The sequence below is a fragment of the Manacus vitellinus genome, unplaced genomic scaffold, assembly GCF_001715985.3.
Source record: "Manacus vitellinus isolate BGI_N305 unplaced genomic scaffold, ASM171598v3 scaffold_5_pilon, whole genome shotgun sequence".
NCBI lineage: Eukaryota > Metazoa > Chordata > Aves > Passeriformes > Pipridae > Manacus > Manacus vitellinus.
In genome coordinates, this window is record NW_021940682.1 from 7,238,729 (window position 1) to 7,257,198 (window position 18,470).

The 18,470-nt window shown below is 38.6% G+C and overlaps 1 protein-coding gene across 1 annotated transcript in view; it reads right to left on the minus strand.

Annotated features, from left to right (window-relative positions):
- Positions 1–858: 858 nt before the first annotated feature.
- The window catches only part of IPO8 (importin 8), a 48,565-nt gene continuing 30,953 nt past the window's right edge, over positions 859–18,470 (minus strand). Inside the window, exons 21-25 of the mRNA XM_029963479.1 lie at positions 16,832–17,052; positions 10,676–10,881; positions 9,010–9,246; positions 8,262–8,378; positions 859–7,561 (exon numbers count right to left, since the gene is read on the minus strand). Coding sequence (XP_029819339.1) covers positions 7,464–7,561; positions 8,262–8,378; positions 9,010–9,246; positions 10,676–10,881; positions 16,832–17,052 — 879 coding nt within the window. The 3' untranslated portion in view covers positions 859–7,463. The remainder of the gene's footprint in view (positions 7,562–8,261; positions 8,379–9,009; positions 9,247–10,675; positions 10,882–16,831; positions 17,053–18,470) is intronic.

Below are 18,470 nucleotides of genomic sequence, written 5' to 3' on the forward strand. Positions count from 1 at the left end.
GGAACTCACTGTTACTAAGCAATTTCATAAATTAAGTATGTTCTGGCAGAGGTTCTCTGGAAGGTATTAGCAATGATCCATACTAGGACTTAGCAAATTGCTTGGGTAAAATCTTAGCTCCATCAGAGCCAATAGCAAAGCTCCCAGGCACTTACAGAGAGCCAAAATTTTAATTTCTCATGCCAACTGCAACCCATTGCTACGGCTTTGGGCAAACCACACTGATTCAGCCTCCTGAGTTAAAAAACATGGACAGCTAACCACTGCTTTTGGAGAGACTGTGGAGGATTCGCAGAAGTGGCCCATGCAGAAAAGGGTAAGTATCATCAATCAGTGCTATTTAGCAAACAGGCTACTTCAGCAACTCACCGTCAGGGAAACGCTCCACCAATACAGACACCAGGCTTGCAGTTCCAGCTGGATTCCCCTCTTGTCCTGTGGAGGCTTGGTAAAAGTATCTTCTTTACGAATTCCATGCACAGAAGACTGGCCCAAACTCTGGTGCAATCCCCCCTCTCTCAGGACTGCAAGATGACTACCTTCACTAGTTTGGTATTTTGAGAATTGTATTTGAGTGTTCTGCAAACATCAGCTATGTTCTTTCACAGGCAATGGGTGTACATGAACAGTTGCCTTCACAAGTCAGAGATTAACAAAAACACTGCTACACAAATGCACATATTAACTCTGCATAACACACACATTTGTTTAAAATTAATTCCCGGGTGTTCTTGCAAATAGGTTTTATGGCTGTATGAAGAGAGGCTATAAAAGGACATTTGGCTCCTTGGTAGGTGGCATGTTACATTTTTTAAAGAAATGTTATTCCTCCCAGATAAATGCACAACAGATGTAACATTCGACCTAAGCAATAAGATTTATTACTATTTTTAAAGCAAATTCAGCACAGCTTAAGAGAACACTGTACAGAATTCTTTAGGCTAGGAAGAGGTTCTTCTTGTCATCGATGCATGCTTTGCATTTGCCAATTCTTGCCCTCAAAGCCAACCCACAGTTTAGTATTTCAGGCTTCTTACAAAGGTGATGATCCTGCAATTCAATCTGCTAATGTAGCACATAGCAGGCTCCCTCTAGTCACTGCAGGCATGGGCTCATATCTTTGCTTTTATTATCAAAAGAAATCTACATGGCCTCTTTGGTCTCTTTCTGAGCCCCAAAACATTCCATGTGATTTACATTAAGCGTAATACCAGCCGCACATGCAACCAAAAGCAAGTGTCACACATTGTTTGGCAAGGAAAAATAAACACTACAGTTGTGATCAAAGAATGTGTCTTGCTTATATTGTCTTATATTAATTTCTTTAGCTCATGCATCTCCATATAAATATTTATTGTTTTGTATTTTCTTCAGAGGCCATAGTTCTTCTGTTTTCTAAAAATAACCTGCTTATGCATAGTCTTCTCTTTTCAAAGCACTGGTTTTCCTTTTGTTAAGTTCATTTGCAATATCTCTGTGCATGAAAAGTGGTGAGAGATGGGTATGTGCAACTTCAATAACAAACATGTTGAAAATACCTAAAAATGAGGAACAATTCTTGGATGAACACTGTCAATGGTAAGGGACTTTTTCAAAGTCCCTGTGAAAAAAAATCAATAGACCTCCATGTCATGTAATAATTTTGCATTTTTGCATAAGGGCATGAAACACGAAAATTAAAATATACCTGAGAATAACATTAAAATCTCATTTTCAAGAAAACACTCATTTTTGTTGCTGAACAGCTTTAAGCATCAAGTAATTTTTTTCAGTTTTTGCATTTCACTTCCTGTAACATAATCCCAGATGGTCCAGCAGGCAGCCCCTGACCAACACTCTCTCAGGTGAATCGTGGAGCTGACACTGTTGTATTCACATTGGAGAAATCAGTGCATCTGAAAGGTTATCTCCTACCCCACCACACACAGAGCCAAGCACTTCAAATTGTGAACCTCTATACAGCCTATAAAAAGCAACCTTAGACTTAATATACCACTTTCACCTAATTTTTTTTTATATGGACAACTACCAGTCAAAGGTATAAGCAGTGATCCAAACACTAGGACCCAGTAAACTGCTTGGGTAGAAGCCTGGCTCCATTAGAGCCAATTGCAAAACTCACAGGCACTTCTGCAGTGAGCACTGGGATCAGATCCACAGGCCAGGAAAGTTTCTACCTGTCTATGGCCCAAGCACTCCTTTAGTTCTTCATTTTACACTGGATTTGCTTGATTGGTTTCATAAAAGCAGTGGAAGAGGGGAAAAAATCCGGACTGGAATCGCTGTCTGATCCCAAGTTCAAAGCATCTCACCAAATTTGGGGCTACTCAAGCACATTCTCTTCCCAGAGAATGGCATGGGACCAACTTCTTGGACACTCCTCTAGAAGATCTAGGCAACACTGGGAACATTGCAGATCTGAGACCACATAAACACATCACCTATATTTAAATGGATTCTTTCCACATTCATCATAATTACACGTGCCTGTAGATCCTCTCCAAATTGGTGTTCCCCAAAACTCTTTTAGTCAAGGAATCAACCAGCTCCCTAGCCATGGGGTACTTTCAGTAGCCCTTTAGTAGGATGTATGCTGATAATCTCTAAGAAAGACTGCAAACTCACTGAGTGTTTCCTATTAGTGATTGCACATCAGCCAGGACAAGTAGTTCCCAGACTTTTTAAAGGGATGCAGCTGATTTCTGCCGGAGAAAAATTGTATTAGAGTCTTCACCTCTCATTAATGGCTGTCAGTCAGGGTACTGACATCCATACAGATGTTGCATGTTGTATTTGAAAAGTATCTGAGTGTATCTGCAGTAAGTATTGGGATTAGATCCACAGGCCAGGAACGTTTCTACCTATCTAGTGCCCAAGCACTGCTTTAGTTCTCCTTCATTTTACACTGGTTTTGCTTGATTGGCTTTACAAAAGCAGTAGCAGTGGAAGAGATGTCAAAAGCAAGCAGCTTGGCCTGCTCATACAACCTAAGTTTTATACTAAGACTTTCTGGTATCTGGAATAGTTGCCTGGTAAGATTTGACACCCGAGAGAAGAGGGTGCTACTTTCACCCATAATATCAAGAAGTTCATAGCCACACCTGCTGTAGGCTTTCCTTCAGTGAGGGAAAAATGATTTCCTGTCCACCTGCAAACATAGTCTCTTGGACTTGAAGAATGTCCTCAATCAGAGGTGGAGATCCTTGAGGAACTGACCACCAGACCGTCAAACATAATCAAGACTGACTACGGCACATCTCAGACAAGGACTGGGTGCTACATTACATAGTGCATTTTTGCCTATCCTTTGAGAAAATTTCAGTCTAAGGTGTGGGAATTTCAAAGGACCCATATTAAGAAGTAAATCACAGAGAGGTTCATCCTCTCCACACCCATCCAAACCACAAGCACAAGTGAGGGGGTTTTGTAGTTCTGTGTCATCTGCATACGCCAAATGAGAGACTTCGTTCTATATATAGAAATGTAATTGATAGGTCGCATTGCTTCAAGAACAACAGATTTTATAAAAATTGTTTAGGGTTTATCTTTCCAGGTATTTTGAATACTCCCTGAAATATCCCATAACATTGTGGTTAGCAAACAGGAGGAAAGGAGGGAAGAAAAAGACTGAAAAGTATTCTGGAATCGAAAGACAGTTAATCACTCAGGTTGTTCAAAATTCCTTCAGCCCACAAAAGTCTCAATTCAGACTCTTGCTCTGTAGTAAGAAAAAAAAATCCTCTATTGTCCTACCATCTCTCCTCTTCAATGTATGATGAAATCCAGAGTCACAAACTGCCACGACTTCACAGGCAAAGGGCATGTCCTAAAGCAGTTCATTTCATGTCTCTCTGATACCCCATGGGCAGCTTTTTTCCCCTAAAGCAAAGAAACTCACAATATCATTTTGTGCTACATTCTTTACATATTTTGACTTACAGTCCCAAAGCATATTTATTTCAGTCAGAGTGTGCACATGTGGGTTTTGGGGGATTGTTGAGGTTTGGAATTTTTCAGCTTTTTTCTCAGCTTGATATTTCTGCACTCTTCCCGAAGCTTTGTGATTAAAGATTCTGCTTTGTAATGAAAGCAAGCCAAGTACTTCAATGTTGAAAGAGAGTGCAAAAAGAAGCAGTCAAAACATGTGGTGATTCTTATTTTCCTTTCAAGAGTGACAAAACAGCATATGCAATTCAATATCCAGGATCAGTTAATTTTATCTGAAAAAGCAGCTTTTGTTAGTTAACATTTGCTATGATTATCACCCATTTAATGCTAATTTCCTATGTAAAGCCACCATGGTGCCCACACGAGTCACCTTCATACTTTGGGAATACGGGCTCGGGGCAACGTAGGTCACCAGTTATCACAGCCTTTGTTTTATTTTACAATACATTCATGATTCTCTGTACTTTCAATGGCAAATACATCATGTTTGATTGGCAATGCTGGTATCTGATATTCCATGATTACCTTGGCTTGAAAGTGAGACAGTAATGCACATTCGTGTAACTCTCCCTTTAATGTAGTACAAAGCTGGACATTGCTCAGAAAGAAACCCCTAAAATCCATTACCTATTTATGATCATGTACAAATGGATATTTATCATGTTAAAAGAGAACCATATGTTAAAGTGGAGGCTAGAGCCCAATAAATCTTTTTGGATGAAAACCCTTTTCAAAAAAAGGAATAAAATAATTAACATTTGCTTTTGCCAGCAGAAACATTTGCTCATGAATCTCCTGGGAAGGGAAGGGCATTTAACCTTTTTACATGCCATCCCCTCAGACATCTCTGCCCCCACTGCAAAAGAGACAACAAAGATTCCCGACTCCATGCTGCTGATTAAACCCCTTGTAAGAAACATCTGGATGAAATTTTCTTGGCAGTTGATTTGAAAAGTACACAAGAAGCAGAACTAGGGAGCAGCCATAGTTCAGCCGAGTGACACGAAGATGATGCTATGCAAAAGCAGATTTTTCCTTGAACACATTAACTCCTAAATATTAGCCTGCGACTGTGCAAGCAACCTCATTAGCAGAAGAAAAATAAATCCCTCTTCTACTCTGTATGCCAGCGTAGAGAAGGCAAACGGGCTTTGGAAAAAAGCCAACTCAAAAATCTTGTTTCTTTTAATAAAATAACAAAGGGCTTAAATAGTTTACCTGCCTAATACTTAACTTCAACTGACAGGTAAGAGAAAAGTCGTCAATGCCCTTAACTTCCAAAAACCATCAAATTTTTTAAGGATTTCAAAACTTCTGTGGTTTCTGAGAAACTCCCCAACACACTGGATGTAATGCTTTCCTACTTATTGTCTCAGACCATGCAGCCTGGGCCTAAATTAGCAAAAATAACCTCTAATTTTTATAGCCTGACATTCAAAATAAAGGAAATCTTGGCCCTCTGTTGCTTGAGCTGAAAGAGTCTGTCCAATGCAGCTTAGCAGACTGTTCCCCTTTGGAAATACAAACCCTGGAATTCTCACAGTTTTCCATATTTACAACAGGACTAAAAGTGAGAAATTTTCACTGTTGCTATTAATTGAATAGCACCAGTGAAAAACCTACATGAACCAGGCCAACTTTACTCTGCAGCTGCTATGTGGTGAAAAAAAACAAAAATAAGGAAGCAGCAGCAGAAAAAGCATCTGAGTCTGACACAAAGGAGCAGAAAAAAGGAAAGCAGTGGGGACCTTCTGCCCCACAGCTGCCAGGCTAGGAAAATTCCAGAAGGAACAGGCAAAGACACTTCGTCTTTTCCAGAAGCCAAGGCATAGAGTGCTCAGACTCCACCAGAATTACTCTGACATATAAAAATGAAAGCTTCAGCACTACCCAGGGTTACATTTACTGTAGTTGTGAAAAATTTGATGGGGTATGGAAAGAACTTTAACTTTTCATTTGGGACATTGCTATAAAGAAGTCGATTATCAGTATGTGTTTAAATTTGCCTGGTAAATATTTCTAAGTCATAAAGAAATTAACACATAGAAACAAAATCTGGTCGAAACATTTTATATCCCATCCAAACTTCACATTCTAATGCACCCCTACTAATTTTTGCTACACCACCTCGATCCCAATAGATCTAAAAGAGGGGCACCTATTCAAATTAGTACTGCTATCACTTTCTCACTAAATGAACTTATCCACAAACACCTTGTTATATAGAATTGTTTAGGTTGGAAAAGACCTCTAAGATCATCAAGTACAACTGTCAACCCAGCACTGCCGTGTTCACTGCTACCATGTTGCTAAGTGCTACATCCACATGTTGTTTAAACACTTCCAGGGATGTTGATTCCAACACTTCCCTGGGCAGCCTGTTCCAATGTCTGATCACAGACATTTCTTCAGAGAAGAAGTTTTTTTCTAATATCTAATCTAAACCTCCACTGGTGGAAGCAGTCTCTGAAATATGGGAAAAAAATCTGTCAGATGAAGAAATTTCAACATGGGACAAGAACAGCCATCTGGAATGCAGACCAGAAATACAATCACAGAAGTGTAGCAGTAAGAATTAAGTTTGAAGCTTAAGTCTGAAGTGTTTCTTCTATCAAAATAAATAAAATATTGCAAATATTTTGTACCACATCGTAATACCACTGGAATGGTAATGAATGAATAAAATCATAAAAGAAGTTTATAGAATCCAAAGTAAAATCCAATATTCATCAATAATAGTGGAAATAAGAAGCTGTCATGTAGAACATCTACATGTGAGAGCCACACCACTTGTCCAGCCAGGAGGTGACATGGATGTAGATTTAGGGCAGCCACCTGCCAGGCCTGCCATCATAACTCCAGCCAGCTGAACTCATGGCTAAGAGAAATACTTTAAGACTCCTGCATCAAGGGAAAATCTGCAATTTTGTTACAACCCTTCCACTTAACCAGTGAATGCTTTGCAACTCCCTCTGCACATTTGGTCTGCACCAAATAGGGAAGATGCTGCAATATTCTGAATCCAGCAATGTGTGTGCAACCAACGAACAATTAAACCGAGCATAAAAAGCAGGTGACTGGAAAACATGGAACCAAGGCTTACAGTGTATCGAGAAATGTCCTTACACTTAAAAAATTATAATGCACTCCAAAATCCATTTGTTCAGGCAATCCATGTACAACAGAAGGCACTGTTATCCATATGAATCTATCAATTCTGCACAGCAAAAACCTGAGAAGTGCAACTCAATTAGATGCAGCCTGGTCCCTCCCAGTCATTCGGGTTCCTTGAGGACAAACATTTCCTTTCAGTCCATCAAATTATAAAAACACCACAAAAATTTGTACATTACAGTAGCTGGTTAGAAAGAGCATTCTGGTGGGGGAAGCACACTGCTAATTTCCAGAAAACCTTCAGCAGCATTAAATTACCCTCCCCTATCACCCAGAAGTCACGATGATTTCAAGAAAATGTAATGATGAGACCATTCCCCTTGACCTTTGTAGCTGATCCTTCAGTTGCCACTGGGAGTACTTCCAGCAAAGTTAAATGCTGTGATCAGTCCTTTGTTGTCAAATGCGTATCCACTTTGTTGTTCTATTGTCTTTGTCTCTAGAATTCAAACAAGAAAAAGAATATGAAAAATAGTCTATAGAGAACACCTTTGCCAGAGACAATACAGCTCAGCTAAGAATGCGAAGTTGTGGAAAAAACCTCTCAGTTGAGTCCAAATTTCATTCCCTAAATGCAGTGACAGGAATAAATTACACTCAGATTTCCTCTAAATGCGTAAATGTGCACACCTCTACAACCGAGCTGAGAAATTAATCCTCTACAGAATCAGTCTGTGTTACACTGTTCTGCATTCCTTTTGATTAAATCTGAATTTATTTTCCATGATGCAAGCTTTCTACACATCTAAAACCTCACACTGACAGCAATGTTAGCAGTTAAAAAGTTACAAAACTGTTAAACACATTATAATCGACAGCAATCTTCATCAAATGCCTGGCTGACAGTTAGATATCACCTTAACGTGCTCTTCATTTCAAATGTCAGATTGTGCAAAACTAGTTCATACCCTGTTCAAACAGCAGCATGAGAAGGCAATTAATTAGAAGTAACAGTATAAAAAACAGTACTCTCTGAATAACACACACTTCCAGGTAAGCAGTAATGTAAGCATAATATCCTACTCACGCTTCCTAGAAAATGTTAATTAGCACAGAGGCCTATTCTCTTTGTTGTTACAGATCAGATGCAGTTCCAAGATCCCTGCAACAGATAAAATGGCCCCAGAGAAGTGACTCACCTGCAGCAGTTCGCCGGTGTTCTGCTAATGTATAAATTTCCTGCAGCTGCTTCTTCTGATCCTCACTCAGCGGCGCCGTCAGCGAATGGTACCAGGCTGCATCCCGGCTCTGCACCGCTGTCAGAACAGGGATGGATGAAAAGTGATTGTCAGGTGCAACAAAATGAAACACATGGAATTTCTGGTTGGTTTTAAAACAGAATCTGCACTGCAAAATAGGCTCAGTATTCCTGCCAGTTTTCTTAGCACAGAATCCTCAATCTAACAGAGCCAATCCGTTTTGGGGGAACTTAATACATCCTCTCCTTTCTGAAACAGAAAGTTTGTTCATGAATAATGGCCACATGGTTATGTGAGTTGAATACTCTAACATAAAACTCATATGAAAACTGAAAGCAACAGCATAATTTCTCCATTATGATTTTAACATCTAGAAGGTGACAAATATTTCTATATACAGGAGTGCTCTAGTGACCAAGGCCCACTTAATTAGGCTGTGATCGAAAAGTTCTGAAGGGGAACACGCAGAGAGTTAACCTCTGGATGTATTTGCTACCATTTGTTTTTCCAGCACTAGTAAGCCAAAAAAATCTTAGGACTGACATCAGAAAGCAAGATCACATTTTCCATTTTCAGTTATCTAAATTATTTCTCGTAACAAAGAAAAGGGTTTTTCGCGGTGGTGGCCATAAACATCTCCAAATGATTTCATCACGTTATATCATCCTGCCAACCAGAAAACACTTACTTAGAAGTGCTTGTGTAAAAAACTGGTATTCATCAACACCATTTTCAAGGTCAAGAGGTGTGCTGAACCCTTCAAGAGCAGTCTCTTCCAATGCATCTTCATCCCAGTCATCATCATCATCATCATCTTCATCCTCTTCCTCTCCACCTCCACCACCACCTCCTCCTCCTCCACCATGGTTGTCTTGCATCGCCTGGCTCACTTCATTTGTCTCATCCTCATCACTCGATATCTCTTCTGGAAAAGCATTGACACATTTTGTAAAACAAAGTCTAAAAACTGTAAGGAAACAATGACTTAAGAATCAAAACCAATTAATAAAGCTAGGTTTTGGCTGGAAAGGGAACTCTGTTAACACCCTTCCTCCAAAATCTTAAAAGCCCTGGAAAAATGAAGCTGTTAAAATGTTTCCTATATTCCAGATCAGTTAAACTTTTGTTTCTATGCAGACCTGAGAAATGTGAAACTGCCACCTTTCTTCTTCTTTCATTTATGCAGTCACTGTGCAACTATAGGATCCAAAAATGTTGAGGAAATGTCTTCAATGAAGTGGTCCATCACTGTGCTTTTTAAATTACAGAGACCTCACAAATAGACACAAAACCATGAGTAAACCAGCTGTAGACCAACTGTCTGCCTGCTCTTCTTCAGAGTGCTCCCTTATTTGAACAAACTTAAACCAGCACCTCTTGTTTTGCTTTACCTTCTATTCCACTTAGAAACTATTACACCCTGATTTAAATGTAACTACAACATGAGATTCTAAATGCTATTTCTTTCTTAAGGAAAAGTATTTCTGAATTATAATCAAGATGGAAAAATTCCCCCTCCAATTCCAAACCTTCAGCTCTTCCTCTGTTAACAGTTTAGAAAGAATAAAGATGACTACATATGCAGCAAGCAGGGACTAAATCACAGGATAGAGATTTGAAAATCACTGTGCTTCTTCCATACTGTATTCCTATACATTGAGAAGAATTCTGTGATTCCACTACAGAACAATCATGTGTGAAATTTCAGTGGATTACATAATCTGCTCACATCCAATCTAATTTTCAAGCCTCAAACCATCTATCTACTATTCCATGTCAAACAGATTTGCCTGCAATGCTGTGTATGATTCCCTCCCCACAATTCCCTCTGTAAGACATTCTTTGGTGTTTTTTCTTTTCTGGCAGTTAGGGGCCTGTCTACTCAAGGAAACTCAGCTTGAGTAGACAGGCCCCTAACACCGTGTTGCAAACGACTTTCCATTTGGACAAAGAAGTGTTGCTAGGATTTCCTTTGAAATTCAACCAAATATGGTTTTCGAATAGTTGGGTACTAGGAACAGCTTCTTTCCACGGAGTAAGAATATAACCAGTGGAGTCCTGGCAAACTCCTGCTGCCAATGTGAGAAGACAGGGCATAATTATAACCTGGAAGAGTGGACTTGCAAGTTACTCTTAAACCAGTACTAACCTTTCACAAAATGTTAGCTGTCATACTTTGAAACGTTTTCAAAACATTTTGGTATGAAAAATCAATTCCTGAGATGACCTTTCATGCACCCAGTAAGCTGAGCTATTTTCAGTAGACTAATGAGTCTTAAATACAAACTGCAATTTCTTACCCCCTTTAAATTAAATCCAGACAAAATCCACAATGTGAAAAGGGGAGATTTTACCATTATCTTCTGCAACGTGTTTTTCATCTTTAGCATGATCCTCCTGCTCTGTGAGTTCTCGTGAGGCGCAAACTTGTTTTAAGCCCAAGAAGAGGAGGAGGATTGAAGGAACAATCTGGGCAGCCACAGCATCCACTGCAGGTGGTCGGTTCTGCAATTCCATTAGGATGCTCAGTCCTATTATACACATCTTTCTGTCGTGGAGTCTGAAACAACACAGACTTGTTAGAAAAAAAACCCAGATTTTTAATGCAAGCATATTTAGAGAGCATTAAAATCCTGGTGCTAGACATGTGAGGCTATGTTCAAAGTCTATTTTCAAAGCTCTTAAACAAACTATTTCCTTTCTTCTGAAACAAGTTCCCCACTGGAAAGTACTTGTCCAATAACAATTAAACACCTTTCAAGCACTGGTCAAATTCCTGAAGCAACTGTTTCTGATTACCAAATGCAAAATTTGTAATGCTAAATAAATACTGTTTAATAATTATGTAGACTATCTTGTCTTTAATAAAGCATTTGATACAGATTATCATAATTAAATAGGATGGAAAATTAATTTGCCTTGGCTTAGACAGCAGTACTATTGCAGGGACTGAAAATGGCAAAAAGACTACTAATGAAGAGTAATGATAAGCAGGAATGCACTGAATCGCAGGGTGCATTTATGGAGAGCCCCAGGGCTAGCTGAATTTAAACACACTTATTAAAAGTCCATCAGAATTGTTGTATTACACATCCAATTTCTGATGCTAACTTAAAACACATAGCTAACGCTGGTGAAAGCAGGGAAATAATTCCACCCTATCAAGAATAACTGGCAGTATACCCAAACTAGGAACTTGCAAATGAGTAGATCTCCAGTAAAACAAACAAACTATAGATAATTGAAGGGAAAGAAAATCATTAAATTAGCAGCAGAAAAATTTTTATGTGACCGGAGTCAGGAAACTAGCTAAGAGCCCATGCTTTTAAACATAAGAATTGATTTACACTTCCAGAAACAGAAGTTTCTGCAAACAAGACAGAAAAAGCTTGTAACTGCCTCTGCAGATACCCTTTGGTTCTCCTTTACTGGAAACATCAGTCGTATTCAACTCTGAGCTAAAAGTACAGTATTCTGTAACTGGGGGCTTGAGAGGAGCTTGTTTTGTTTGAACTATTCAATTTGATGCTGACAGCTTCTGTGCAAGCCTTCCACAGGACAAGTAGTGCCAGCAAGACCTACAGAAACCAAGCAAACCTCCAGGTGGCAGAAGATGGCCATCCTCTACACTCTTGGTAGATACTTCCATTACTGAATCAGTTTTACTTTGGAATGAAGAGAATACAACTTGAGAAAGGAGAAACTCATCAGATGGGCAACAGAGACTGCAATAAAGCTAACAGGGGAACAACCAGCTCAATCCACCACTTCAAAAACTGCTACAGAAATACAATTTTTTAAGTGCTTACAATTTCATTATCAAAGTTTCTATGTAACATGCTACTGAACTATTATATGCTTAAAGCAACACAAGTGATCCTGTATTACAGCTTTCTAAACTTTAGTTATGCTTAAACAAGCCTAGAAATCTGGAGGGATTTCACTGTACCTCCCACATTGTTAGTCCTGTTAGAGTTTACTTAAGTGATTCATTCTCAAGAGTAGTTGACAACAAAAATAAATTACATATGACCATGTGGAACATTATGATCACAGAAGACCTTCCAAGAAAAACAATATCAACAAGCATGTCAAATGGCACGCTTTGTCACACTGGGCTTGGCTGCTTCATTGCACGTGTTGAAAAATGCAACCAAAGTGCAAGTAGGTAAAGAGAGTCCTTCCATCACTGCTAACTGCAGTACTTTCTTTTCAGATGGAATGGGACACAAAAGATGGCATACAAACCAACCAAGGAAACTGAGACAGAGGAACAGGGTCTGCTTGGTGAAAAAAAAAAAACAAACCAAACCTGAATCCCTTACTTCTCTCAGCTGAAGTTACCTACTCCTGTATGTTGGAAAAAAGCTCATTGCCCTTTGCTCTCATGCTGGCACTTTGAAGACCAAAAACCAATCTAAAGATAACGCTACCTATGAATGAAGCATAGCATTTTTGGGAGAGTTGTCCTTAGTGCAAGTACAAAGGAAAGAACTTTTTCTACCTCCTCTCTCTGCCAGCACTGTCATTCAAGTGTGACCAAAGTTCTGTAATCTATGCACAATACTTCTATCCTGAATCTCTGACACGGGGAAGCCGTGAAATTCCTTCAAGACCCAAACGTACAATGAAGCAATTTCAGTCACATGCGCCAGAGTAGCCAGTGACACCACCTTTTATCACAGATTTGAAAAAGCTACTGTTGTACAACATCAGTTGCAAAGTGCAAAACAGTAAAATGTAAAAAAAATCTTAGTAATTAATGGCTTAGCTTCATACTAAATTATCTTTTTGGGACACCAAACGAAGCACTGCAGTCTGAAAGGGAGTCATCATTGGGAAACAGCACAAATGACCACAATCGCCAGCGTATTTGTCATGCTCCATTTTAAAGCTTCTAAACAGAGTTTTAAGAACGAACACACATGTCTCCAGAATATGCATGTTATTAGAAGGCCCAGCAGGACAGCAGAAATCCAGGCGTCAAGCCATCTTTAGTGAACCTGAGCCAGAAGGAGACTTGTTTCTTTCACCTGCCAGCAGAGACAAACAGCAGGAAAAGCATCTGTCTTGCCTCAAGTTCAGCATTCTACTATGCCCCAGCTGTATTAAGTACCCACAGGACTGAACAAGCAAAACAGAGTTTTATGTCAGTTACATGTTTTTGTAATGGTAAGAAATGGTTTCAAGACCACTCATTTGCTTTCAAAAGGCTCATTATTTCAGCACCCTTCCATGTGCTCGAGGGAGCCTGGATATGATTCTCCTTAGTGATTCGTGCTTCGAGATCTGTACCTATTTGCTCAGCAGCACACAACAGTCCTCCCTAACAATCACAGGCTCTGCTTATTCCTCAATGGTGTATCCAGCCTGGAGTGTTAAACACACAACACACAGCACATGACTCCAAGTCAAGTCTATTTCTAACAAGCTGTGTGTGGTCTTCCTAATCTGCAGGACCTCTTCTTGCTAATACACTTCCTTCCAATACAGGATAAAAAGCTTTAAGAATCTTTTGTATTTTAAACCAAGCTGAAAGTATTTCAAAGAAACATCACTAAGCCTTTCCTTTACTGGTTTGCTGTGTTCTTTTCTATTACAATCAATACAGCTCCTGGACAAACTGCAAATAATTACCCATTTCCTTCGAATTGCAAAGTTGGGACCAAATGAGACTGGGACTTTATACACAACTCTGAGAAAACTAGAATTTCTGCTTTAACTTTTATCAAACAAATACCCCTATTCAGCTTCTAAAAAAAAAAAAAATCACTTATTGAGGTTTTTTTTTTGAAGCAAGTCCTTTCACCCTAGTTAACAGAGAAGAATTTTTAGTATGAAAGTAAGCATAAGTTGTGCAGATGTCTCACCCAAACTTCAGCTGTCAGGGAAAAGGAAGAAAGCAAGGAAAGTAAGGAACAAATGTTTCTACAAATGGTCTTTCAGTTTGAAGTTATTGTAGAAAACATTGCAAAATAAATAAATATCCTGTGACATATGGCCATTACAGGCACACAACCAGAGAAGGGGTTTCAAGAAAGTCAGATTTTGTTTGTGTTTCTGTCTTTTCCTATTCAGTTAGGCCTCTGAATATCTGGTTCCTGTTCAGATGATGACCCCTAATATTCTTGAAAAACCAAATGATCTTCTAGAAGCAGTGCTGTCCTGAGGGAAAGGGAGGAAGTCCCTTACAGCACAGCACAGTGCCTCACAAGCAGTACTACAGCAAAAGCCATACACCTGGAAGCCACATACTGAGGAGACAGCACTGAAGGAAGAGTGACTTCTAGATTTAAGCAATATTATAGATAATTATTTCACTGCTGGTAGGAGTAGATCAAAGAGAGATTTTAAATCTGCTGCTGCCACTCAAGTGCAGAGTCTGAGAAGAATCTGGCATCATGATCATGTGTTTCATTTTCATAGGCTTTGTCAACTTATGTCTCAGCTTCAAATAAGAGTTTAGTTGAAAGGTAGCTGCAGTAGCCAATGCTTTCTGAAAAGCAACACAGAAGAACCAAAAGTTAAGCTTTAACTCACAGGACTCCTTGAGATTCGATCCTAGTCAGAGCCACAGCATTTTTGCCTTCTGAATCTAGGCTAGTTTTTCACTGAATGCTCAAGGATGAACTGTTTCAGGCTATAAATCTCTTTCATTTTTTATTTCTTTAAAAAAAAGAATGACAATTTTACCATCTGTAGGGAATGCCTTCTTTCCTACTGTCTCTGTTTGCATTCAACATTTGATATGTAGTAGAAAAAATTGACAGCACAGAGATGAATCTCAAGAACTTCGTTTTAACCATAAAAAAGGTAAAAATTGTTGGAAATCCTAAAATATCTTGCTCTTTTCTAAAGCTGGTACATATAAAAATAATTTAGCAATTAAAAATAAAATTATGACAAGGTGCGGGAAGTAACTTAAAGGTGCCATTTTTCAGTTATTGACACTCCAAAAGAAATGAAGTACCATTGGGTCCTTTATGCCTTCTTTGTCACTCAGGTAACCCTTCTCATGGATAACATGTATTTCTGTTAAGATACAGGCTGCACTGTAGAGATTTGTATATACAGCAGGTAGAAGATGTCAGAATGCTTGTGATACTAAGAACGGTCCAGTTTTATCATAACAAATAAGAGACTTTTCCCCTGTTTCATTTACTACTTTTAATTTTTTTTCTTCAAGAAGAGACACCTTCAAATACAGACACAAATGGGGAATTTGCAGAAAGACTGTATACACCAAAGCAGGCAATTTCTTTTCTATCTCCAAGTGGATTTCACTCTAATAAAACAGACAGAATTAATGTGCAGAATTAATCTCTGAAATGAGAAAGTCTGTGCTACAATTCTACAAACTATTGTGCTTTCTTTGTCCCATTGAACTGTGTAATTGGGACAGAGGAGGGAGGAAAACTTTTACCATGTACATTTGACATGTGTTTTAAAAATACAACAAAGGACACGCTGAGAACAAAACCATATAAACCACTTGGTTACTGACTGTTTGGAAGTCACTATTCTATTACAGTTATAAAAAAAGGTAATGCACTGCTCTAATGCACCACACAGTTCTAAATCCAAGATGAATCCTATGGCAATAATACAGCCATATGAAGACAGCATATAATTCTGTTCAGGAAAGATTAACTCAAGTAAGAATTGGTATGGAGTAAAGTTACTTGGACAACTGGGGAGTGGAGGAACTATCTCATAAGAAGTCCCCTGGAGACTTGCTTAGAATTGGAGAGACAAGATTGTATCAATAAAAAAGAGGTAGGAAAAGAATGACAACCTAAAAGAGGGTATGTATCTATGGGTCAGGAGCTGCCTGTGCTTATCCATGGCATGACTCCTATCACACTCTTCATTTAGTCTGTTGGCATAGGCTTTGCACATAGAAGAGAAGGCACATTCTAAGCCTATCCATACACCTGAAGTCAGATGTCAGCCTCCAATAACAAAACAGAACTCCAAGCAGGAAGGTGAGAGGTAGCTGTTAACTCCTTCTGACTCTGCTTTGTCCTTAAGTGCATTTGAATCTCACAGACTCCATATCTCAGCTGAGAAGCAACCATTAAGTGTCAAGCACTGGACTTCACCTCCGCTCAGCATCAAGTGCACACTTTGCTATGTGATGACAGGCTTTGTTCCCCTTCATTTACTTTACAAATGTTCAGCTCCTGCCCAAGTGCACACTAGTGCAGTGCACACACATGTTCAAGGGAGGCTGGAATGCAGTTTAAGTTAAGGAGTATGTCAAACAGCCAGTATATCAATGGCACAGTGATAAATATGCAAGGAGATCATGCATAACTCACAGGGATCAACATCAGTGTGGGATTCACTGAGCAGAGTAATGGTTTTTTAACACTAAAAGGAGTAGTTAAAAATAATTTACAAAATATAGAACAGAAAATATGTATTTAGTGTTTCAGATAAAAAGTTAACACGCTGCTGAAATCCTGCTGGTAACCTCTGAATACTCTGAAAAAACCCTCAATACTTGCCCAAAAAAACAGTCTGTGTCATTCATCCACTGGTTTATGAACTGTGCAGTGATGGGCTCAGGATTGTGTGGAAATCTGATGTTCTCCAAGGTGTGCAGAAGTAGGTCAGGATTGTAATAGAGTGCAGCTATGGCAACTTGAAGACACATGGTACGGAGCTCACTTGTTTTAACTCCTCTGGTTAATCGCTCCAGCACAGCCTCCACAAAGAGTGGAATACACTGGGCAGAAGAAGGAGAAGAAAAGGAAAAAAAGAAAAAGAAAGCAGTCATTATACTTGTTGCCAGATTATACAAAAGTTTAAAATACTTTTATCAGAATTGATGTCCAGAGTTCACTGAAATCCAGGTATAATAACCTAGGAACACATTCTATTCACTTCCTAGTATAAAAGCATTTTAAGCCTCTGATCACATGCTTATAAATCAGCTCTTCTCTGAGTTAAAAACTGCAATGTTATTCTGAGCACAGAAGAGAATATTTGGGGCCATTTGGTGGAATTTGTTCTAGCCTGTATAAAAGGTTTAGAAAAGAACTCGAAGACATTCTAATCTTTAAATAAAGATTCCTAACAATTTCAAAACTAACAGGCATTAAAAACTAAATTACCTAATCTGTTTTTCCTAAATAATGTAAAAGTGATGTTAGATTTCTTATAGAAGTTTTGAAATGAGTGAGTTTATTCAGATAAAATCAAGTATGCACAAATTTCCAAACAATGAAATACATATCTACTAAACACATATATATTTCAATGTGCAGATTTACACTTAATAAAAATTTGGGAAGCATTATAAAAGTTTCAGTTTATGAGTTTCAGTTTAGTGTGCAACCATTTCAATTCACAGAGTTGTACAGCTCAATGAAGCCTTCCACCACCCACTTATTTCAATGCAAATGAATTGAATTCACTTTAAACTCTTCCAGATCTCCTTTGAAAGAAAAAACTTTCAGGGAACATTTTTATCTGCAATGACTTCAGATTTACATCAGTAAAGTTATACTGGTTTCAGTAAAATTAACTGAAAATTTATTACCGAAGTCCATGGACTGCATTGGTGGTAACATCAAATATGATACATCAAAGTAATTTAGGCTCATTACATAAAGCCCAGAATTTAGCCCCTAACAGAAAAAAGACTACTATCTAAAAGGGTGTTCTAAGAAACTCTAGAAAATTGTTACTGTTTTTCCCTGCAATCGCAATCCAGCCACGAGAAAAAAATCTGCATTTCCAAACGCAATGCACTAAGTAATTTAAAACATCAAAAAGTTCCTATGGCTTGGAGAAACAACAGTAGTTGGGTATGTATAGTTAAACTCTCAGTCACAATGGTTTTAATTACGTGTGTTTTGCATCAAAAGGGAAATTCTATTAGTAGAAAGCAAAAAAAAGACAACCCTGAACAACATACTATATCCTTTTCATTCAGTCTGTATTTATTTTCTGGTCATGCCCATTAATATCTCATCTCAAAAACAAAACCCACAACCTTACAAACTCTCATGTGCTCATTTATTTATTTCCATATTTCTCTCCACTTAACATTTCCCTCAAATTCTCCAGTTCCAACTGTTTTTCTCAGGAACCATAGATGGATCACTGGAACCAGTAAAAGAGAAAACCTGTTCAATATAT